This window comes from Strigops habroptila, chromosome Z (genome assembly GCF_004027225.2).
Source record: "Strigops habroptila isolate Jane chromosome Z, bStrHab1.2.pri, whole genome shotgun sequence".
Classification (NCBI taxonomy): domain Eukaryota; kingdom Metazoa; phylum Chordata; class Aves; order Psittaciformes; family Psittacidae; genus Strigops; species Strigops habroptila.
In genome coordinates, this window is record NC_044302.2 from 10,919,969 (window position 1) to 10,945,894 (window position 25,926).

The 25,926-nt window shown below is 37.9% G+C and overlaps 1 protein-coding gene across 2 annotated transcripts in view; it reads left to right on the plus strand.

Annotated features, from left to right (window-relative positions):
- Positions 1-25,926, plus strand: part of BEAN1 (brain expressed associated with NEDD4 1) — a 57,492-nt gene that overhangs the window by 17,833 nt on the left and 13,733 nt on the right. For both annotated transcript variants that reach the window (XM_030471392.1, XM_030471393.1), the window contains 3 exons: positions 7,580-7,672; positions 20,259-20,465; positions 22,965-23,109. In XM_030471392.1, the coding sequence (XP_030327252.1) occupies positions 7,580-7,672; positions 20,259-20,465; positions 22,965-23,109 (445 nt within the window). The remainder of the gene's footprint in view (positions 1-7,579; positions 7,673-20,258; positions 20,466-22,964; positions 23,110-25,926) is intronic.

Below are 25,926 nucleotides of genomic sequence, written 5' to 3' on the forward strand. Positions count from 1 at the left end.
GGAAGGGGGGAAACCAAAAGTGAGAGCTCTTTCTCAACAGTATTACACCAGTTTTACTATCATGTAGCTCACTGAAGTCTCTGGTGGCCCACTGCTGTAAGACAAGAATGAGGCCATGATGTTTTGAGGCTATCCACCACTATTGTGGGCACTCCAGTCACACTGGAACTCTTGACATTATTACTTGTCCAGTTATGAGCAAATGGCAGAGACACTCAATGTTTCCTATTTAAGACAGTCAGAAAGATTCCAGAGGGCTTACGCACAGAATGGTGCTTATAAAGGAAAGACAGACTACAGTAATTTATAGGCATGTATGGGAAAAACTTTGCAGCTAGCCACAGTAAAGTCAATTTTCAGGGAAGGGAAGGGAATCGGGAAAATCTTGGATCCCCAAAATCAACATCTACAGTATCTACTTAAAGTTAGAGCAGACTTTCCAGTGAGGCTATATTCCAGGAGAGATTTCCATCATATGTTTAGGATATTGCTACAAGATGGAAAATCTCCATTCTCTTGCTGCAAACCATAGTCTAACTGTGGCAGGGAGAGCCTGAACAAGCAGTGGAGTGAACAAGAAGAATGTGGGCTAATTTTTTTTTTAGAGGATGGAATCTTTTCTCTTTTTGTAACACCTCACACATCCAGTTTCTTAACCATGGCTTCTAGGCCTCAGGGTAATAGAATTAAAAAAAAACAGTGCCAGTTGGTGTGTTGAGCCATAGCTCTGATATTCCTAAAAGGCTGTTTATGGCACCAACAACAAGCTATGTGTGTGCATTTGTAAGATGATTCTTATACAACGAACACGATATGCTTACAACAAGGGATGTGTGCACACAGATATATAAACACAGCTGCACAGAAGATCTGCCTTAACATAGAAAGAAAAAATAAAACAGATATTAATTCATATTGCAAGATTATAAGTCTCTACAATTCAGTTTGGTTTTACCCTCCGTAGTTATCTTTCAGACACAAAATAGTTACTTCCTTAGCTTACTCTGAGAGCTTAATTTTTTCATTTAAGAAGCAAAACACTGACATAAAAGTATTTCATTTAATGTACAGCTACCATGAAATTCAGCCTAATGGGAAAGAACATGAACTATTTAAAGTGTTTTTCAGTATGAATATATTTGCCTATTCCTTCTTGTATTGGTCAACCAGAATCACCATTTGAAAAAAATGCATTCTTGTGCTCTCTTTTCTTAACTTGACTGATGGTGATTTTTTTCCTGTTAAATCCTCTCGAATCAGAAATAGAACCACTGCTAAGTCCTAACAAAAGCATTGTATTGCATGTACTCAAGGAAAGCTGTCCTGAGAAGCAATGCATGGATTGGTTCCAGTTGAGAAAACAAGCTAATATTTCCCTTGCTGTAAGAGAAAATCAAATGTATAATCTTTGCTCAAGGGTTAACCATACATCATTTCTCAGAACATACACTCAGCAAAATAGTATTGGCCTGTAGCACTTCAGATGTACTTGCCTTCACCTCCTCTTTTTCCAGTCTTCTAGCACAGAAGCTTACAAGCGTACAAAGATTTTAGTTATATTTTAGTGTCTCAACTTACCTATGAGCTTTTTTTTAATGGCTGTATTATCTATCTAGAGACTTTCCTAAAACCATGAGAAATTAGTATTAAAGACTAAAATTCTGCTTCATAGTTAAACCTACATTTTCATTGGAACCAAAGAATTTGCCCTCTGAAGCCAGAGGGTCAGAATCTGTGCAATCATTGCTCCCACTTCCAAGGGTTACGTGACTGGAGTCTTTTGTACCAAAGAAATTAGGTGTCTTTTATGTCACTTGATACTTCTCTGTTCATTATTAAAGTAATTAAACACTGCACAAAACCTTAAAATGACTCTGTCATGAAGACTTTACTTAAGGCTCATATTAACCAGAATCAGGTTTATATTTGTTCTAAAAGCTGCATCTATGCAGACTGCCTTTCTATTAAGTACCACACGCCATTTGGATTAATAATATCCATCATTCTCTATGCAGCTTCTTTATATAAAGTCATGTAGGTAATCCTGCCTACAGGAAGTTCTCTCTAGTGAATTCTGCCTAGAGTCAACCAGGTTGGTTAACATAATCTTGTCATGAGCCTATTGAGAAATGCATGTTCGAGTACTATCAGACTCTGATTTTGGACACTTCCTGCCAGAAAAGCAGATTTCAAGGGAGGCATAGTACTGTTATTTTAAACAGCTATTACATGAACATAACAGCGCTTGAGATTATAGAGTGACAACAGTCACTGAAAATACTAAATTTAACCTAATGAATGCTTTTTTTTTTTTCCCATTCATTCAAAATTAAGTCCATTAGATGTCCTTTTAAAGTTATTCCAACTGAAGAAAAGGAATTTCTCATTTCATAATCTCCTTGCAAATTTGTATCAAGACTTCTCCTAGTCCTTGCAGTTTTAGGGAAGGTATATAGACCCTCTGACTACAGAGAGTCTTTGCTTGCTTAGTCACGAGAAGATGCTTTGGCCCCCAGTTAGATTTCAGTTCTTTGGGGTATTCACGAAATTTATTTCTGTTTTATTAGGAGAACTTCAATTGTTGTTAAAATTACTATCTACTCTTTTCCTGGTACAATAATATGCAGTCTATTACATACAAGAATGCTGTTGCTGGACTTGTTTATAAACATGTCCAAACCTTAGTCTGGATTATCAAAACTAATGACAACAATATCCTCTTCTCTTACAACCTTTATTTATTCTTCTAAAGATTAATTTGGAAGACTACTTCTTCCAGTGCTGTTATGTTTATTCAGGGTATTTTTCTCTTCTGTTTTCTGACATTAGGTTTTATTTGATGCATAAGGTACTGCCAGCTGATGGTCAGTGTTTGTTAATCCTGATAGAAAAATCCTACTCGCATGCTACCAACTTCTGTAAGGAGAAACAAAAAACGGCCATAATTGAAGTAGCCCTCAAGTAACTGTTAAGTAGAGCAGAACTTTTCTCCGTATTACATATCTTTAATTTGACAACTTGTCTTTTCATAAGCACATAGTTTAAAAGAATAGTGGGTTTAAAAAATAACAACTAAGCATGGAATTCTGGCATACAGTAAATATAAAAGGCAAGCCTGTATGGCTCTGGCAACCTTTGTCTCCTAGCTAGATACATTAGTAATGGCTAATGGAAACCAGTCACCTTAAGAAAGGAATGTGATCAGGTACTATCAAGCAAAGATGCCAGTGCTAGGTCTTCCTGAAATAGGGCCGTCGTTCTGACAATAAGACACACACATGTCTTACTCCATGAACTTAGAAAATGCTCAATTCTCCTAAATAGAGCTATTTTCAAGGTAGAGGTAATAATACTAAACTATTTGATAGGATATAAAGAATGACTAGTTCAGTTTCACAGGGGAAATTATCAGTATTGTTGTTATATTTTGAAATAAAGAGTTATATTGATAGGCCTTTTCCTTCATTTATAATATGAAGTCTACAAATTTCAGTGATTTTTATTATAACACTTCTATAATATAAACTTTCAGAACAGCAAGACAAGAAAAAGATCCCATCAGCTGGGCAAATATTTTCCCACAATGTAAATCGGTCAAATAGAGACAGTTCTTGAAAATGCATCTCAGTGCTTGCTGAATTGGAAGATTTTGTATGAGTAAAATCAAGAATGCATTTACAGTGCATAAACTATGCACATAAGCACTTTTCTGAATTGAGACCTAACATCTCTGTCCACAGCCTCTTTATGAATAAATAGCAGAATCCACCTTTTTGGCACATTAGCTTTACAGAACATGAGTTAGTGGAAAACACTGTATGCAGTAGAATTGAGAATAAGATGAAAAACACAGAGTAAATAGAGAAGAGTTAGCAGGGCCAGGGGGCATAAAGCCTCCTCGAAATCCGAAATTCAAATATGCCTTAAGTCATGACTGAAATAATCTGGTTGATTTCATCCGAGTGGCTAACAGAAGAGGCTTGTCAGATCATTACATTGCAAAAGAAGTGTTTGTAGCTGCCAGGCTTTGTTCCAGAGAGAAGAGTGGCAAATAAATGCATATTATATATAAACATATGAGCAGGGTAGGAAAAAAAGTATTTAAAATATCTAATGGTAGACAACGAAGTATTGTCCTGATCTATCTTACTAAGCATTATCGGAGACTCTCATAAACAACAGTAATTCATAGCAGTAGTAAATGATGTTTATAAATTAATGAAACCCTGATGACACCCTCTCTGAGGAGAGAAGTAGAAGTAATCCCCTCAATCATTCTGCATGGGAAAGCCAAAGAAATGCGCAAACCAGTGATATGTGAAACAAAGACTAAAGAGTTCAGGATCTAACTTAAATGATGTTTCTGACCTAAAGCACTAGTAAATCCTTTTTATTGCTGCACTTGCCATAACAGTTACATGGGGAAAAAAAGATTCTTTGCTGGGAATTAAGCATCCTTTTATAACACCCTTCAGTGCAGTTACAGGAATAGCCTTTGTTTTCCATGGATTCAGTTATCTGGCCCCAGGAATGCAGGATTAAAGTTGAATTACATGCCTGTTTGGGAGCTGAATCTGCCTGGTGTTTGTAGGTGAGCCACACTGCAGCAGTGTGGCCCTCCCAGGTTGTGTCGATGTAGTTGGTTGTGCATCTGCTCTAGAAACAAGGCCTGGGGACCAGTCCCATGTCTGCTCAAGGGGCAAGGTCAGGGTGCCGATCTTGCTTCCGGAATAAAACTGTTCTGGGGAGGGGCTGTATTCACACCGTGTGCTTCACACCATGGCCATGAAAAGTTGTGGTGGCTTAACCCAGGGAATGGAGCTCAACTGGATGAGGGACAGTAATGGTTAGGGTTGGAATTGCTTTCTGTGTGCATCTGCTAGTGAAGCTGCAAGTCTGCTACTGAGAAACTAAATAGCCATTCTGGGGATTCTCCCAGGAAAGAGCAATGTCAGATCTGACACAATGTTTGCAGTAATAAGCTGTGTTGGCAAAATTCTCGTAGATGTCACCAAAATGTAAATGAACTCCACTGACTCAGGGAAGTAATCAGAGAGAGACACATAACTTATTTGCATTTCACAGGGAATTACAAATATCATTGTATTTTCTCCTCCTCTCAGACTGAAACTGTTGGCTCAGTGTCAACAGTGCAGAGATGTATTTCTTTTTCTTGAAACTAGTTTAATACCAAGATAATAAAGTGTGTACCCCTGTGCTTGTCAGCCAGCTCTTTTTCACACATATTTTGCTGCAGGAATCCTGATTCTCAATAACTAAGAATACAGTATATTATATAGTACAACAGAAACACGCAGAAGTATATAGTTGGTACAGAAACAAAAAGGTCACTTAACAAAAATACAAAGAGATTCATCACTTCAGTAAGATGCAGTAAGATGCAGTGAGGACAGTCCACAAGCTTTTGTTGGGGCTCCAAATGTTTTTTTGCCCCAAGTACTACACTGGGGATAGTAGTCAGCATTGGCCTGTACAGTACTGCAGAAACCCCATTCTGGAAATATTCTCTGGAACATGAGTTAACAAGAAGGACAAGAAGTTCACCTGATGATAAAAACGCATGAACGATTTAGGTACAATGCAACATCTTAATTTTTGTTGTCTGGAGAAAGGAAAGATCCTCGGGATAAAACCAAAATACACAGAGATAGTATGGGAATGTTACTTACATTTCCCACTTTTTAAAAAATATAGAGCAAAAACTAACAGGTGTAAGTGTCATACGTTCTCCATAAAGAATAAACAGCACAGTAATGCTCACTACAGAAGAGATGAAAGCATATTAAAATAAAAATAAAAATAAAACCCAACCAAACCATATTTCCATAGCTAGACTCTTTGTTTCCTATTTTCTATCTTCACATAACCTATGTATTATTCATTAGAAGTAATTGCTCAGCGTAAGGTAAAGTGTGCTCATAACTGATCCTTCTTCTACAGGACACAGCAGGAAAATTAGAATGTGACTTAACATATAGCATAAGACATATATGATGTGCTGCAGACAGTGTTGGTTGGGTTTCATTTAAATCACAAGTCAATTCAACAAAGAGCAGAGTTAAGGTATTACCCTTTTGGTTACTGACTTATGAAACACATGCAGTTAAAGCCCCATTCTACTCAAATGCATTGGTGTGTCAGTTCACAGCCTCAGTGCTACCATCTGTCCTGAGAGGACTGCAATGCAATTTGAACACTGCTGGCCCTTTCAGTAGGCACAAAGGCACACAGTAGAGTTCTTCTGACAAAACTGGATCATCCTTGTACGAAGAGTCAGCATGGGATTTCATGACTGAACAAGCCAAAAAAAAAGGGGAGGTTGGGGGCTTATAGTCTTGATGTGCTAAAATTGTGCAGAATTCGTTTATTGTTTGGTGCTTGAGCAATGGACTTGTCTCCTGAGAGGTGCTAACATCCTGATGATGTGGTGTTGGGTAACACACTACTCTTTGGCACTAATACCATGCCTTCTCTTTGAAAAGGGGAACTAGCATTTAGACTTTGGGTGCCAAGTTCCTGATACATCATCTCTTCTAGCGGGACAGAAGAAAGTATGCTGGTTATAATCGTGGTAGATTTCTGATCATGTAGCTGCCCATTGCACTGCAAAGTCTAGCAAGCACCACATCCCCCCATTGTGTAGGACACTATTTTATCCTAACAGGGAGCTCACACAATGCAAAATAAGTCCACAGATTTTCCTTCCACAACCTATGAAAAGCCATGTGACCTCTTATATTGGGAACCAGAATGGCCTGCCACACTTTACTTAGAAAAATAGGGCACCTACAGCATCAGAGTTGTATGGTGATAGTTCTCCTCTCAGCCCTTTAGCAGTTGTTTCATCCAAGCCAGAAGAGAAGAGATGGGTGAGACGCCTGCCTCTGCAGTTATGAAGGACAGGCAAACTGGCATTCACCAAATGGAAGTGTAACATGCTTTAAAGTCAGTATCTTTCCTACCACTTCATGGAAACATGAAAACCTTGCTTCAGTCTGCTAAGCTGCAGAAAAAGCCTAATTTTATCAGCAGACATTGCCAACAAGGATGAGAAGACCTTTTCATTAAAGGATGATAAGTGAAAGGTAAGATGAAGGCTGACATTAGGCAAACTGATTTCATATTAATCTTGATTTGGGATCATAGCACAGCAACTGTTTGTGATAATATATGTATATACACATTTGTAGGAGGCAGACATAGGTTTTATGGGTTTGATGTATTCATATTAAATTATCTTGAGTGAGAATCCAAAGGATGGTGTCTACAGAGTAAATAAGACTAATGAAATATTCCATTAATTCAAAGACATCTATCACAAATGTCACCACATCCCTACCATAGAAGGAGGTTCCATACAAACATCGCATGCATGCTGATGGGGCCCATGGATGCAACCCATTCCTCTCTCCCCAAGCCTCTGAGCCCCAAATTGCCCACTGCAGCCAGGACTGCTTTTTGTGATAACACAACTAATCCTTTTAACCCAGTCTTTGACCTAACTGAACAGCCTGGTGACTGACCTTCTTGCATCTTTCTCCTATCCACCCTAACCAAGCTGTTCTGTGCGAGGAGCAGAGAAGAGGTACTGTAGCAGATGGAAGAGGTATTAGTGTTTTCACTGGCTCTTCAATGTTAACTACTGGGACAAGTAAGTGTATTTTTATTTGGACAAAGCTTAATGGAACAACTGGTACAAATGGTCTTTGAAAATAAAGATCCCATTGTTGCAGATGAGGATTTCCTTAATATCTCCTCCATGATTTCCTCCTTCCACTCAGGAAGTTATTGTCACACTGAAGAAGCCACATCTAAAGCAAATGTGACAGTTCAACTACATGTTATTCCAAGTTTCAAGCACCCTTCTCCCACACTTATTCTTGTAATTCAATACTAATAATGAAAATTAAGTATATTAATATATATACAAATATATATTAATATATATACTTAATATATATAAAATTATATATTAAGTAAAGAAATATGTTTCTTTACAGGAACATATTAATTAGAATTAAAAGTTGTTACTTCAGGATGAGGCAAAAACCTTTAAGTCATATTTTGCTCCTTAAAATTGCTTTTAGAGTTACAGAAAAAAAAAAAAAAAAAGATTACTAAGATCAAAAACAATTTGCCAAAATTCCAGTGGAGAAAAATAAAAATTTAATTGAAAGATACAACCATAACAAAAAAGTCATTTCAAATCTAATTTGATAGGCTTACAAATAATGATTGTAGTCATGTTCCTGACCTAAAGATGCTTGCATGGATGAATAATTCATCTAATATCATATCATGATCGCTGTGCATGTACATGAACACTGCACATGTAAAACTGGTATGAATGCAGCTTTGAAAAAGACAGCATTCCCCCAGCACATCTTACTGGCATCCTGCTCCTTTGGAATTCTACCTCGGTGAAGTGTCTGCTTCTTTGTAATTTTATGTTTGGGAATAATTGAGAAATAAGCAGATAACTGAGCCAGTGCACAAGATAATTTGACTGGACACTGTATTGATTCATCCGATAATGATTCATGAACTGAAGATTTGTTCAGATAGAGGAGAAGCAGTGCAAAAGGAATTACAGGGTACCCTGTGCTTCCTGAATTATACGTATATGTTTCTCTTAGCAGTTTTTGGGTAACTAAACACTGATAAAGGGCAACATGAGGAAAAAACACATTATTAGGCTATCTCTAATCTTTTGTCACAGAGGGTTTATCTCCAAGTAACACAGGAGATGAACAGGAGCAGTGACTTTAGAACCACAAAGCTCACTGAACAGCCTAAGCACTTCCTGCATCAGCGATGTTTCCCATACCTTCACAAGCATTTAGGGTTTGCAGGCTCAGATGTATTGCTAGCAATTAGGCCATCTGCTTTTATCACCAACCCTGTCTTCCCTGGCCCAAGCCTAAAATCTGACATTTCGGAAAACTATGCAGCAGCTGCTCGTTAGAAAACTCTGATCTCATCCCCAGAAGGATTTAACAAGATAGTACTGACAAGCAACACAGTAAATACAAACACATCAATTTAATAATCCAAACAGCATGATAATTCTTGTATCATATGCTGTTAGCACAAGGGAGACCAGAGGATCTAAAGTGAAAGTCCTTGCACTATGTGATACTCAGTACAGTCTTTAGGACTAATTGTAGTACGACAACATGCACAGGCTGAATATGATAAAGCTGTAGGTATAGCTCCATAAAACATTCTGGTTACCATTCTTAACATTTCTAGCACATTTCTCCAATTAATAGCAATGCAGAAGCTATTTAGAAGGTGGGATTTTATTTTTGGACAGCATTTGTACTTTCCTTGGGGAGTGAGGGAGACAGGACAAACACCCAAACAACAGAAAACACAAACTAACAAAAACCACACACAAAATAACCAGAGAAAGACTCTCACAAACCAACGAACCAAAAAACCCCACGTAACTTCAAACCACATTCGTTCACCTTCCCATACCAATTTACCTCTTCCTGCTCCAAGTCATGAACGACATGTCATTGTGGTACAGTTTCAAAACACCCCCACCACTCTTGGTTAGGACCCCTTAAAAGATACCTCTTGAGGTTCTTTTCCTTCACAGGAAAAACGTCCAGGTTTTTAAAGCTGTTCAAAGCTCTGGGACTCTACTGCTGTTGGAAGGGATTTTTCCCAAGTCCTTAATTGCAAGGTCACTATGAAGATAGCATCTAGTACAGATGACACACATCCTGTTGTGTCTTGGTAGGATTTGGTATTTCTTTAGTAACCATGGAGTACCATTGTCCCCGTTTTATTACCTTCAATGCTACATCACTTTCATGAATAAGCCTTTTTCAGAATAGCATTCACTTTTCTCCAGCTCACACATTGTATTTTTACTGTGTTATACCAAATAGGAGCTATTTTCATGCTGTCAGTTTCTTCACAAAGAAAATCACTGTCTACTAATGTAAACAATATAAAAGTTAAATTTGCTTTTAATCTTTGACTGCTTTTTAATCTGGTTGTTCATGCGCAAGAAACTGAAGATGCCAGAACTGAAGTCGCAGTTATCCAGCTCTTATGCAAATATTACTCAACGTAAGAGCAGGTGCATACGGTTCACATATCTAGCACATATTTAGCAATCTCTTTTGAGATGGTGATAAATTCTTCTAATGTGAACTCTTTACATTGCCCTCACATTGAAGGACATTGTGAGTTCTCCTCTATATTGCATATATAATGTAATATATACCTTTTTGGTAGCGAAGAAGTATATTTAGCTAGGTTGAGTTGAATCACCTAAACTGGTCACACCATGTGAATCCTCTTGGCCTAACAATGAGAAGGAGCCTATCAACGCAACACATCTGTCAGCACATAGTTAAAATGAATAATTAAAGCAGGTAAGAGAAAACTGAATAAAGGGTTCCTTTTGGGGGGTTGGCGGGGGGGGAGATATTATCTTTTTTGGGGGGAGCAAGTGGGAGGTGTGATTCTTTTTCGTTAACCGACATTTGTAAAAGTCTTTGCTGTTAGCAGGTATGTAAATGAAAATTCCTTTGCAGTCATGTATGATCAGGGACAGAAATAACTTCCTTTTCTATTATAAAGTTGGCTGTATCTTTCTACATGTATTTACCCATGCACTGGAAAGGGGATGGAAGATTGGATGTATTTTACACCAGCAAAGATAATAGTTTTTCCACCAAGATTCCTATAGCATTTTTCAAAGATTCCTTTTTTTTTTTTTTCCCCCTTTTCCTCCAGTGGGTGAACAGGAACAGTTTAACAGACACATTTCCAATATAAGTATTAATGGAAGTAAGGGAGGTAGGATGGTTTGCATACAGGCATGTTAGGAGTTAACAGGAGGCTCAGGAAACAATCAAGGGTCAATTTGTGCTGCAGTGGTGGGTTAATAGTCAAAGGAAGATCATTTGGCCTCATCCAAAATAGCAAATGGTGTCCAGAGATGAAATCACGATTCTCTGATAAACTGCAACAGCAGTTAGTGACTTTTAACATTAGACTAAAGATACAAAGCACATATATGATGTGAACATGCAGGTGGAAGCTGGATGGAATTCCCCTCTCCATGTTATTCCAGGCAGTATCCCTAAAAGAGCTTTCATTTACATAGCTTTATTAGAACCACCCCTGCAGGGCACACTTATTTTCTGGGACCAAACCATTTTCTGGTCCCTTTTGTGCAAAAGGTCACAAAAACTAGCTAACCTTAAAACCAGTCAGCATTCCAGGTTAAGACATTGCCAAGGGTGCTCTGTGGGCATCACAGAGGTTCTAACCTATATGCAACACCATTCATTACAGAGAGATTTATAAAACCTTTCTAATTCAAAATTTAATCAACTTTCCCATAATGTATAATTATTTAAATGGACTCTAATCTAAGAGAGAGTGTGCTCGCAGGAAAAGCCAGGGTTCTTGTTCTAGCCTTCTCCATATCTTTCTGTTATTATTCACACTCAGTCTCAACTGGTAGCAATGCAGAACGATGCACACTGCAATTTGTTTCCTTTAGAAATCTATTCTCTTTTTAAAATCCTCTTTAAAAATAATAAATAGGTTAGTTTTAAGAACAGGGAGGACTACCCACAGCCTAGACTTCTGATTGCTGGGAAAGTGGTGCAGCATACACAGATGTTTCTCAGGACATCTGTAAATGAGAGTCCTTCTTAGCATGTGTCTTCTGTTTGGGGAGCAACCCAGGATCTCTCCCAACTTCCCAGCAGACAGGAAGGTGTAGCACCTCATCTCTAGCAGCTATCGGTGTTTACCCTATGCTAAATTAGCCTTGAATCAGAAACTACATTTTTATATTTGAAATACACACATATATATACTGCAGTTGATATAGAAAGGTGAATAAATGTACTTTCCTACAGGCTACACTTGGTTGGTTGGCTTATTTTTAAAGTCCTTCCTCTGCCATCTCAAAACAACATAAAATTATTTATTAGGTACTACATGGAACCTATAAAATAAGCTGTATATGGAAGGCAGCTGAATGTCTGAAACACTCTTTTTTAAGCCCGATTCATCTGTGCTGGCCAAAGATAAATATGGGAGAGTGCAGAACACAGGGCATGTACCAAGCAGCCCAGCATATATACGGAATAGTGTTTGGCTGTACAGGAAGTTCTGTACCCCAATTTACCAACCCTCTAACCAAACGGGTCTTTTATAATAAGCAATAGGGATTTTAAAGAAAAGGATTTTTTCCCCGTGGTTTTTCTATAGATCCTTCAGTGTCCTTGAATTGTGGTGGTTCCTTTAGCAACAAAAAGACTAAGTGATCGAAAACGTCCCAGGAATCAATATCTGGTTTGCTATTATTGACATTTCCTGCAGCTGTCTAAGCAGAAGTCCTAGTCCTATTCAAACAAAATTTGAGGGAATGAAATCGTTCCTTAATGGTATGAGAAAACTCCTCGATTTATGTGGGCAGATACTGCTGTAGCTTTTACAGATACAAATGATAACCTAAGTCATACTATAGGCCTTGTATAGCCCGTAAGATCAACACCATAGTTCATATGGAAGTGCATAACAACACTGCAAAACAGTTTTAATTATTTTTTAAAAATCACGTCACCTGGAAAGACAAACTGTGATATATCAAATATGATATCACCCCTTAAAGAAAGATCTTTGGATTCCAGCATTTGTTAACAGGTTTCTGTCTTAGCACCCAGTTCCTTACATAACTAGCTAGATCAGTATTTAAGTTGTCATTATTTTCTAAGCAATAAGTGCCAATCATTACTCTACATATTCTTTTTTTAGTAGATTACTACTATTGAAGACTGGAGATGAGGTTGGAAAAAGAGATAGGATTATTTCGATAGAAAAGCCCTAAATGAGAGGCACCACACAGCCACAAGCACTATAGAAGGAGTGTTTGGGGTACCTGTAAGGTGGATATGATTCCTGAAGCCCAGTTGTTAGTTCAGTCTCAGAATTTTATTGCAGATATCTTTATTAGCTCTTTTCCAGAGTTTCAAATAACATGAGCAGGTTAAAAATTGCTGAAATATGCTCATTAATACAGTCAATTGAATAGTTCAGCACAACACAAGGAAAATACAAAACTTTGTAATTTAAAAACTATCAGAAATTTGAGCCAATTTAATAGTAATCAGAAGTGGATGGCTGATGTACAGATTCCTAAATGCATATAGTGAGCAAGAGGACACAAGTCAGCTGCTCACCAGTTGTTACTGATAGCACTAGCAAGAATTTCATCGCTGCCTTCACTTTTTCTGTGGAGGTGGAAAGTAAAGTTTGTAAAGAATGGAACTTTTCTGTGGAAAATTTCAGCTTTTTTTTCATCCTGTGTGACTCCCATCCCTGAGCTCCCTCCCCCAGTACAGATTAGGTTTCCTGCCAGAGCTGTATCTTCCATGAGCTGTCATCTGCCCTATAGCTACCTCTTTAAGTCACATTAGATACAGTGCAGACAGAGCTCAACCTCCTACAGAGAAGACATTCTAAAACATAGAATTATTTGCCAATTGCATTTTATTCAAACCTTCCCTTCTCATAATAAAAAGATAAAATATTATATTGCTAATTTTTTGCCCGCCAAATTCTGTGTAAGAAGTTTATGTGCCAAAATACCTGAGTTTTTCACAAAAAAAAAAAAAAAAAAACCCACAAAACCTGCTTTTGCCCCAGTCAGTCACTACCAACCTAAGGTGGATCTGCGCTTATGAAGGTAACTTTACTTTAATGGGTAAAATAGGATTCTCATGATACTTATTTCCAAGCCCTAATAAAGAGTTTCTGAAATAAGTAATAGGTTCAGGTCCTGCTTATAAAATTGTATTAGTTCAATGTTGTTTGTATATGAGAAAATAGGGGAGGAAATATATTGTCCATCACAAAGTGGGCTGTTATACTTCCAGAGTGATTTGTTTCACTGCAGTGGTATTTATCATGTTGATAAAATAGACCAAGGATCTGAAAATGGGAAGATTTTTCCCGTTAATTTGAAACAGCACCTATACATGCTGCTGTGACATCAACATAATACCCTAAAGCCACAGCATCTGAAAAGATTTATTTTCTGAGCCCCTATGCAGCCACATTCTCTTTGCTCCTGACATTCTCAACTTGCAGGCTGCTGGTGATCCAATCTTATTCATTCTGGCTCTATAATAAGGATGTCAATGCAAGAAGAGAAAAGTCATTATCTGATAGCCAGCAGACATGATAAAAAGGTAGAGTTAGATATCTCAGAGGAAAGGCCACCCTTTCTGCCTTGGATGAGCTTCTCAAGGTCATGGGCAGCCTTTGTACCTGTAAGTATACTCCAGATTCACTTTAAGCTGAGTGCATCAGATAAAACTGAAATGTCCCTATCACACAGTCTCATGTCTGAATAAGGTTTTGATTTTTTACTGTTAATCAGTGAAAAGTTTTAATTATGATTAGAACATGCAGCAAAAAGTATCAAAGAGGCAGTGTGAGCTGCAGAGAAACTTAAAGTATACCATGGAAAATGTGCTGATTTCAGTACCATGGCTGAGAGCTGAGCTGTGCCTTTTATGTTCCTCCTCAGCGTTTCCTTTTCTGGAATTACTGATTTTTTTTAAATACTTTCACTACACCAAGGGATTGGAGAGGTTAAAAAATAAAATCAAAACCTGTTAAATTGCAATTCCATTTAAAACTGGCAGATTGTTTGCATAAAATAAGAGTTGAATAAAGTAAAAGTGTAAATCAAATACAGGACAGATTTCAGTCTGAAGCCACTCCTGGTGTACACTTGGGATAACCAAGGTAAGCCCCATAAGCAGATGATATCCTGGCATTTATCTAGTGTGAGGGGTTACAACCTTTCTCAGGAGCCAGATGAAATAGCTTTAAATCCAGCAGAGGGTTTGGGTTTTTTATTGTTTGTTTTTGTGGGGTTTTTTTAAAGATTCAGCTCCTATGGGCCCTTTGCATTCAATGACTTGAATAATATCCCCCTCTCCCTTGCTACAGTGATGCTTTGTACAAAGCCAGGGCCTGTGATCCAAAAACCTTTTTCAGCTTGTTTCTGTAATGCACCTAACTTACTCATTTTGTGAACTCCTGCCTGGGAGCTACAGAAATAAGCAGTGCGATAGCAGCTTGATAGCAGCTGCAGCCAGAGGCTTATTTCACAGTACAGCAGCAAGTGCAGAATCCAATTGGTCACTCTTGCCCAGACTAAATCATCTTTGAACAGGAACTGTTCATAAAGGCAGGATCAACAAAATCTTCATCAATTCCACTAATATAGCTTATCTATCCCAGTGTGCCTTGCTTGGACCTCTCAACTCCTTCTTGCCATCTGTCAATCTCCTCCCCTTGGTAAAGAGACTGCATATTCCAACACTGTCCCCACCACTGATTAAGAAAAATAAGAATATCAAAAACATGCTTTAAATTGCCTCAGTGTTTGAGACACTTTGCTGTGACTATTTAAAAATCAAAGCATACTATGCACTGTCCTATACTGACCTTCTTCCTATTCATTTCCAGTCCTATACACTTTGTTAACATACCATATTTTAAAGCAATAGGAGGTGCTAGATCATCAACCCAAACAACTTGTACTGACCCAGGGTGTGCATGTACTACAACATTGTTCTGTCAGTGTGCATCAGCTCTAGTTCAGCAAGAAATCACTAACCTCATTCTGTCCTCAGCCAAGGCTTAACTGAGGCTGGCAGGGATGTACTGGTGTACAATTCCACACACAAAATCCTTCCAGTACAAGACATCAGCACTTCTTCATAAGCTGTTCAGGCACATTTCAGTCCAGGAAACAAAACCATGTCTCATCCTCTCCAGTGATAACATGAATTATCATCTTTATTAAGATAAAGAAACCAGAGAAAGAGATTTGGTTATCTTACTAAGATCCAGCCTTAAAATTATCTCTGATTTATAAAGAGAACAAAGAAAAACAATTAGAGAGACTGTTGAGGCTTCACTAGTGCTGATGTACCTTCAGAGGGAAAAAAAAACCCCACAAAAAGCCAACAACAAAAAGCAAGAACAAAACAAACAAAAAAGAACAAAACCAGAACTATGTCAGTATGGAGAGAAGTGATACTCATTTATATGTAGTGCTTCCCTTCTGTCCCATCTGTGATACAAGCAGGTAAAAGCCAGTGAGTAAGAGGGAAGCTGCTCCTAATGAAGGGCTGTAACTTGGATGTACCAAGCTTCCATAACACAGCTGCACACCAAGACATTTCACTCTGACAGGATCTGACCCAACTGAAACCTCAGCATTACTTAGTGCCAAGTTAGAATGGGTAAGAAGGGTCCCCTTCAAAGACAGGTTAATGAGAAGGAGAGAGCACAATATACACCAAGGAAATTGAGTTGTACTACACCTCCTTCAGTTACATGGAGCTACTTCACAAGTTGGTCTGTTGAGATGCAGGAACGCTGGGCAAAATAATATAATGTGATACTTAAGGGATTTTTCAGATTGATAACTTATTGTCTAACACTGAATAGACAGTGTAGGCAATTTCCCACTAGTACTCTCATCATAAATTAAGTGTTCGCTCAGCCATATGTGCCCCTTGCACTGTATTCACCGCTGCAACAGCCAGCACATTCTGTTTGTGCCATGTCTGGTTAGTTACGCAACTCCCATAACTGGAGAGAAACAATGGTTTCTGCATCCTGTGTAATTCATATTTAGAGGATTAGGTATAAAGTATTCATATTTATGCATGTTATTGTTTACCATTCGCTGTTTCATGGAAAAAATACAGCTTACCAAAAAAAAAAAAAAAAAAAAAAAAAAAAAATAGTATGTTAGCACTCTGCTATTGCTGTTATATTTATGGGCTTTACATACATTTCCAGATGCTTCTATTCTGAATGAAAACACATCACATTTTTATATACAGAAATGTACAGCTTATCAAAAAAAGATGTATTTGGATAAGAGAAAAATTAATAAGGCATTTGATTGCCAAAAGTAATGCAAACATCTTTCTCCCCCCCCCCCCCCCCAAGTGAAACCCACAGAATTTATATCAACGTAGTATTTCATTCTGTAGTAGTTAGCCACCTGAGCAATTCCCACAGTAGTAAGTCAGTCTAAAGTCTGGAGGACTAGACTCACTGTCAAATTGAAAATAACACCATAAGAGAAGTTTATCAACCGCATATTGTTTTAGGATCTAGGCTAAGGGGAGTTATTCATTCCTTCTAATAAGCGCAATATTGCAATATATTTTGTCTTTACCAGACACTGGGTTCAATTAGATTAAGACCATAAAAAAAGAGAAAGAGTCATGATGGTGAGAAACAAGATAAAATAAACAACATTTGGAACAGCTAAGGAAGCCCTGAGAACATGCTAGATAAATGGGCTGTCTTGAAACTTAAATATATCACCTCAAGTACAAGTGGAGAGTATAAGAGAGAGTACTTGCTATCTGAAGTCACTGCTAATCTGCTAAATTCCCATAAAGCAAAATAAGACCAAATACTAGTGCTCCCGCTGGGTGACACTACAGGAATCTCCAAACTAGTCAATGTGTTAAGATACCAGCTGGCTTCCATACACAACTAAAAAAATCAAAAACAACACAAAAACACAAACACACACACAAAAAAAGAAACCGAACAAGCTCATGTTCTCACCATGATGGCAACAAAGTTAATTATTCCATTTATCTTTGCCAGTCAGCCAAAATGACCAGTAAAGCATCCACCAGTGCTTTCAGTTTAGGTGTCAATTCCCTGCGACTGTGATTTAAACAAACTGGCACTGCTGTGATATTCGCATCTTTCAAAAGACAGAATTTACAAAAGCCTGAATAAACAAGGCTGTGGAAGGCCAGTGGGAGTACACACTGCTGAACCCTGTTGCTGATCTGCAAGATCAGCAGAATCTACCCCTCAAACATATCCCATGCCCATAAACTCTTTGTGCTAAGAGTACGAAGCACGACAGGTTTTCACACCCTTTTGATTTAATGTTACAGAACTGGTTGAATTTTCAGAGAGTCCAGTCTTCTCTTTTGGCATAACATGCTTTGTAAAAGCTCAGCACATTTCCTGGCTATCTTAATTGCTCATAAAGATTCTCAGCCAACAGTCAAGTGATTCTAAAAAATTAACAAAAGCTCTACTACATGCTAATTCCCCAGTTATTTTCTATTTCTAGTTAGTGCTTTTAATGCCGAGCATGAGCCAATGATAATATACATTGGCTTGAAGCCATAATTTTTTTAAAGCTTATTGTGACTGCAAGACACTAAGTGGTATATCCCAAAGGAAAAGAGTGGGGAAAACATTGCTGAAAACTATCTGCTAACATCTATCCATACAAAAAGCACTTGCACTTCCAAAAGCATATAATCACTTTACAAAACACTGAAAAGAGCAAAATATTGTTAGCCTTAGCTTCTGTAGGAAACAAATTATTTACCTGTTCAACTGCCATATAGCCAGATATAAAAATAAACCCATGCCACATTTAAAGCTAGTCTTGGTACATCAGCATCTCTAATAATTTCTTACATCAAAGAAATTATGCATAAAAAGATAAAATTCTGGTTTACTTGGTACATAAATCTGATAATGAGCAGTTAGTGGGAGATTTCTTTTAATCTGGCGGAAGTGTCTGTTTGTAGTTTGTTGGTTTGTTTGGGTTTTTTTAATAAACTATGGATTAAGGCTAGGAAAATGGGTGGGGTTTGCAATTTGTTTTCAAGACCTAGGCCCAAATTTAGTTACCTTTACTGCATGCCCAAACTTTTTTCCACAAATAAACATACAGAGCCTTCTACTTAAGCAGGGATTCTATCTGCTGAAATCCCCTTTTTCCCATAATTTCTAACATTTACCTCCCCTCCATCAGCAGCACAATCCCTCATAAACACATCTGTGGGCAATTAATTCACATGTATAAGTGTATACCCACCAGTTGGTTCTCTAGAGGAACCTTACTGTTTAATTTTGGATGCTCTCTCTTTAGCTTGTCTCAAAAGCTTATTTGACCTGGGAGTAAATTACTGGAGGTATTCTGACTTTTCATAGTTTGGAATATCCTTGGCTTTTCCATTTTTCTCCTTTAAGTGATTTATTATTGAATTTAAATAATACCTCTTGAGGGTTTGTTGGTTTTTGTTAACAGAGGAAAGCAGTTATAGTTTTTGCCACATACACCATGAGTGCCTTTCAACTGAAAAATCAAAATGGGGTAGAAGTAAGAGTAGTAATGTTGCTGTGTAGAACTGCTTGGCAGAACAAAGGCACACAGTCAGGTAGAGCTCAGCTCAGTCTGCAGTCACCTGGTGAAGCACAGGACATACCTGCTGCTCCACAACACTGTTTGAAGGCAAGGTCTGCCTGCCCACACAGCTCCTTCCTTATACAGTATTAGGCCAAACTAGAGGGAGGATGAAATGAGAATCACTGCATGAAACCTAATCTCTCCGTAAGGCAGGTAGGCAGTTTGAATACTAGCAAAGCCTGGACTAAAGCACAGATGTGGCACCACCCTTGGGTTACTATTTAAATATAAGGAGGAGCCCAACGGGCAATAAATTAAGCTTATTTACTTTCAGGTTTTTAAGGAGTAAATTTTAAGTCTCATTAAGGTGGTTTTCTATTTTGACAATTTATTAGATGTTAAGGCCATATTGCCCAAGCTTCTGCTAATAAAAAGTTATGTCTTATGAAAATCCAGTGCCTCACTTAATAACGAGTCTCTTCACCCCTCTGCCTCAAATCAGTTTCTTGGAATGTTAACTCTCTCCACAAATGAAAGCATGCCCCTCTGTTTCACTCTTGTCTGCAAAACCTTGGAGGCTTTTCACACTTCATAACAACACACAGTTCCTCTGTTCCAGGTGGAGTCCAAGTTTTTGAGTGTTCACATTGCTCCTTATGCACTTCAGTTCTTTCAGCATAATTATACAAAGAATCTTTCCAGGAATAAGTAATCAGAATTATGTAACATACATCAACTCCAGCAGGATATTCCCCAATAACAGGGAAACAATTGCTGAGTGGCTCCCCCAGAGTCAGTTACTAACAGCTCCAGAAAGCAGTCTAGTAAATAGGTTGTCCATAAAAGCATGAAATCATACAACTGATCTTTCTCAGGCTGTCTCTTAGGGCTTTGAAAGCCCTTAGTTTTGGCATCTGTATAACCACACTTTGTAAATGTCTTTTTTCACAACTCACATGTTCTTTCTCTCTCTGCTGTACAGAAGTCTTGAATGAGAGCGACTCAGCTAGTGAATTCCCCAACTACAGTGATCACGGAAATGAAACCCATGTATTTTTTTCACCTATTCTGGTGGCTGGAGTTGTGATCGGAATTGTGCTGTTTCTGTCCTGTATTACAATCATTGTTGGCGGTCTGCGAAAGGAAAGGCGGTTGAGACGCCGACGTCCGAGAACAGATGTTGTTTATGGTAAGATCGCTAGTTATAGCAAGGTAATGCTTAACTTTATTAATAATCTGGTGCTATAGGCAACAAAAAGCATCTGGCTGCTGTGCAAGGGATAAAAATATAATTAAAAAAATAGGATAAGTAGGTCACAGGCAGCTTTGTAGTTTAATAGCATCTTTGTGCTGGCACTGAATTCACGTAGTACAAGTTCCATACAAGGCCAATGCCAACAGCATTTCTTGAGCAGCTTATTTTCCCTTGATACAGTATAATATTTCTTCTCCATTGCTAGACTCCTGATAAGTTGATTTTCATATCCCATTATAGCCTTGGTACAGCATATAATGTAATTTGTATTTGTTGGAAAGCCAAGAATGTTTTAATTTCCTACAACCTACAACAGTGACTGGGCAATTACTACTCCTCTGACCACAAGTTAATAACTGGATATAAACAGAAAAATAGGGCATCAGAATGTCATTACGACTGTCATCATCATTCAAGACACTGGGTTTCTATCAAAAAAGTGACAATTGCTATCCCCCTGATTCCTCCCCCACATAACAAAACCCCTGGTACCTCAAAAGAATTTGGGAATAGGAAGGAGTTAATTATAGAATTTTATTTTTGGCCAATTTTGGGTTTGCTGACCAGAAGTTAAAAGCCACTTTGTCAAGGAAATTACAGGATCTGATTATTTCTATATTTAAGGAAGAAACAGTTACAAAAAGATACTCTAAGTCTTCAGCTAGTAAAAATTCAAAAGATAAATGGGTTAATGAATTGAGTAGAGCAACAACAGTTATGTCACCTGTGGTTAGGCTCCTATATCTGCAGGTTTTGTGCTTTGCATATTGTTGAGGTTTTTTCTTTATATAGAAAAAATAATAGTAGTGAGCTACATAAAAAAGCATTGGCTCAAATCCTGATTTCACTAAGGTAAATCAAGTATCCACTGAAGTCAGTCATTTAATTATTTGGACCAGTATTTTTGTGTCTAAAAGAAACACATTTCCTAGGATCAGTTTGTCCACCTGGAGCCAGGAAAAATTATTTTTGGCTTTTCTAGAAGCATTCATCTAGATAAACGAATAACACCTTGTTTTGGGAATAAATTTTAGACTCAAAAAGAAGTGAAATGCAAACTCCCATGGTAAAAAATGGGAAAAAAATGTCCAGAAAACTAATGTCTATTATTATTGTAACATCTATTTTTCCTACTTTTCTGTATCTAAATTTGGAATTAAACAGTTAAACCCAAATTGGAATTACTGTTTTTTACCCATGAACAGAAATATTTTGGCATGATAAAATATCATTAAAATTCAATCATTACTAATTTCAGCCCCTTTAAAAACCCTGAAGCCAGGTGAAAACATAGGCAATTTTCAAACTACTCATTAGAAGTATCAATGCTAGAGAAACGGAAAAAGAAAAGTATGGTGATATTTTCAGGGAAATTCAAAAGAATTATCTGAAACTAAATCGAGCCAGTCTACCTAAGTGAAAATTTTACATTAGCACAAGCTATCCTAATATCGCAGCACACTTCCACTGGCCAGCATGGGAGCAGTGGGAGTCACTGCAAAGTTGGCTTCCTTCACTCATCAAGCCAAAGGAAAGCACAGTGCATGACAGACTGGATTAGTCCTGGTAAATTCCTCAAGAACACACTGGCAGAAATGAAAATTGCCAGAAGGAGGAACAGGCAGTTCAAGTGAATCCTGTCCTCTACCCACTGCTATTTCAATATCACTTTAGAAGCTGGCCCTTCTCTCCAGGTAGTATTTTAATGCATCAAGTGAAAAGGAGGGATCACTTTATTTGGAAGACAATTGCAGGGGGCAGGGGAGCAGAGATTGCTGCATTTCCACACTTTGGGACATTCTTAGGGAAATTTACCCTGGAATGTTGAGCATTAGCTAAATATGCTCTAAAACAGAAAATAGCACTCACTTCTTGTTTTTTGTGGAGCTATGAAGCTCTTGCATGGAAGCATTAAGAAAGGCCCGAAGCAGGCAGCAGGGTGATTTTCTCTACTATTTTCCATGCTTTGCACTTTTTGTGTTTTTATTGAGAAAAGCTTTTTCTCAAGACACAGACCTACAATCAAACAGATAGGCTTTCTGTTAAAAACCTGCAAGAATTGAAAAGGTTTCAATGTATGCAACTCCTGGGAGCTTCAGCAATGCTGCTACTGTTTGAAGCTGCACGCAGCAGAACCTACGCTCCTTTTCAACCCTTGAGCCACAAGAAAAGCTTTAGACACTTGCATCTTGTAGAGCAGCACTAAATATATAGTGCCATAGCTGAAACACCATAGTTTGTCTACAGATGATGCTACTTAGCTCTTAAAAGAGTAGAAATGTTCTGTGAAACGTGATTGTTCCAGAACACCAGTAATTCCTCTGCCTCTGGTAGATTTTATTTTCTGATCTATGGCAGTGTTATTAACAGTGATACTGCCTCAGAGAAACCATAGAGGAAAAGAGCAGCAAGTACTGATTGCTTGTTTTCCAGCTCCAGATGGCTTCTCTTATGGTGGCTCTTTTGGAGAGCTGAGAGCCACCTGCATAGAGGAGTATCCCCCAACTCTTGAGCTTGGTTCCAGTGTGGATACACGTCAACGTGTGGTCAACGTCATATATTCCGATGCACCTCCACGGTAAGCACTTTTCTAAGAATCGGTGTTATAGTCTTGCATGTACAAAGCTTGTTAAAGAAGAAAATAAAACTGCTAGACCTATACCCATTACAAAAATGCAGGTCACGCAAACTCCAAATACAGACCTTTGTTTAGTTTGAGTACAAGTTTTCCTCAGCAGACAGTATCTTTACTAAAGACATGTGTACAGCCAATTCTCTTTTAGTAACATTCATATTAAAATTTATCATAATGATGGCATAATGAAACACAAACGTAAAATCACTTATTAACATATTTCCTTGAAAGAAATTATTTTACAAGTCAAAGTTTCACTTCCAGGAAAAAAATACCAATTTTTTTCCAAGATCTTCCAGGTTACATTTATTACTGACCTTGAGAAAGTTCAGATCAGTTTCAGATCAGGGAAAAAACAAAAGCCAAAACAAACCAAAACAAAACAAAAAAAAAAGGGAGGGGGGAGGGGGTAGGCAGGAGGGGAAGAAGTACAAGAAACCTTCCTATATTTTTCAGCAAGTTTGACTTCTCAGCTTTCTTAGCCCCAGTATTCTACCAGAAAGCAGGACTGAAGAAAACACACCTTTCTGACACACCTAGTAACTGTACTTAACCTCCTAATTTAGGATAGGGAGGAAATTGTTTGGGATTGTTCATCTTGTATCAGTAATCTGCAAAGGATAACTACCACTTTAGCTGTTTAACCCAAACCTGCTCTGGAGAGCCATAGTTGCCAGGATTGTAGTAGCATCTTCAGAGAAGAGCATCCTTCAAGTATCAGGCAGTTCTAATTGCCTGGGGAGGAAACATCACTATAAGAGGCTCTTTCGAAAGACACTTACTCCAGAAATTATATAGCAGCTCCTTCCACATTTGGGTGCCTGCATTCACACAATACAAGAATGGCCATTGTGAGAGAGAGGAGTTGTACTTCAGACCATCTCTATCCCTTCTATATGGCTCCTGCACCTTGAGCTTAATAAATGAAGTAATTCAGTTACTCCTTCCAAAGAATCAACAGAAATTGTTTTAAACAGAACATCACTTCAGGCTTTCTGTAGTGCTGTATCTTACAAACACCAAATAATGGTTAAACAGCCATAGCGCCCCCCCTCCTTTTTTTTTTTTTTTCTCTTTTATTCCTTCTAAGCAGGCTCTGATTTGAGTTAAACCAATATATTCATAAGACCATCTCTTTCCTGACTGCTTGTATACATATGCAATCTAGAGAAAGTCAGTAGTATTAACATACAATATGTAGATCTTTGCTTTTTCAATTCTATGCATGGTCTAGAAGCAACCCTTTATGTATTACAAAGTCAAACTATATAATAAATGGGCTTTTAGAGATGGTGTAAATATTTTAGCTTAAAGCTCACATGTGAAAAATTATTCTGAGCCTGGCATCTAAATTTGTAGAACTTCATATAAATCCACTTAAAAATTTAGACTGTTCTTCGGACCCATACTCACAAGTCTTCACTAATAAAAGCCAGCCAGCTGCCACCCAAGCAACAGCTAGAGTGGGTAGTCAGACACGTTTCTGAGAACAAGCTCTGAAAATTTCTTGAGCAGACAGGTCTCCTACGATTAAACTATAGGTTGCTTCCATTTCTAGTTTGAAACAGAAACAAAGAAGGATTTTCCACCTCTATGGAGTTCTCTGTTTGAAAGGAGATCTGTGACTATTATAGGATAGCACTAGATGATCTATGCTTCCCTGTAAATTCTCCAGCTTCTTCTGCAATAAGTCCAGCACAAGTTAAAAGTCTTGTGACCTATCTTGTTCTAATAAACTATTCTGGGACCTCAATATGAGGATCAGAGAGACATGAAGGTGTCCAACCACTGCTTCCTCAAGAGCCCTTGAGGGGCCCAAGATCCGATTTGGCATACACAAGCAAATACTTATCCCATTAATTGTAGTTCTGCATCACAGGTCACATGTGCTATTTTCTCACCACTACTCGAGTTAAATATTTTAGAAAAAGTAGTTTGGACAAGTCATCAAAATCTTATTGTTTTATATCTTAGCAATACAACTTGAACAGAACTTCAGGAAAAGTAAAGCTTAGCAGATGGCTGAAAGCAAAGCCACGTAGAGACACATTTAAACTTACAAATAATACATTATAAAGTCCATTGTAACTTTCTGTTCAAAAAAGCATTCGTTGAAAACCATTGTATGAATACACTGCATTATGTAAGATCCTGAAAACTTTTGGCATAGCTACCTTTACACTCCCCACAATGGCATAACCTAAAGTGTATTTTTTCTAATTAGTAGAGCATGGAGATTATTTGGACTGATGGGTGCTAACAGCAGGAAAACTGACTGCCAGACATGGCCTTGAAGCAAAAACAAGACACAATTGACCTTCTCTATTTAAAATATTAACTCACTGGGATCAATCTCGTTACATATGTTTTGAAGAGTATATTTACTGAAATGTAGCACTGGCTATTCCTCTTTCTAATTCATGTCATTTGAAGCTAAACTAGCATGCCCAAAAGCTAATAATGCGCCTGTAGCATGAACAAGAGTGAAGAGCAGTGAGGAAAGCAACCGCATTGGCAAAATAACACTTAACATACTTGAAGTGAAAGAATTCAGTGAGTGAAAACCAATGTCCTGCTGCCCCAAACAGACACCAAGGCATTAACTTCATTTAATCACCTGGCTCTAATACAGCCTGCAAAAGGCCACAGTATTACAACACTGTGTACCAGGTGCTGCGGAGCCAGGTGTTCTTGAGCGGACTATTTTTGCTAAAACGATACTTTCTGAAATTATTTCAGAAGAAAGCACACCACTTCTAT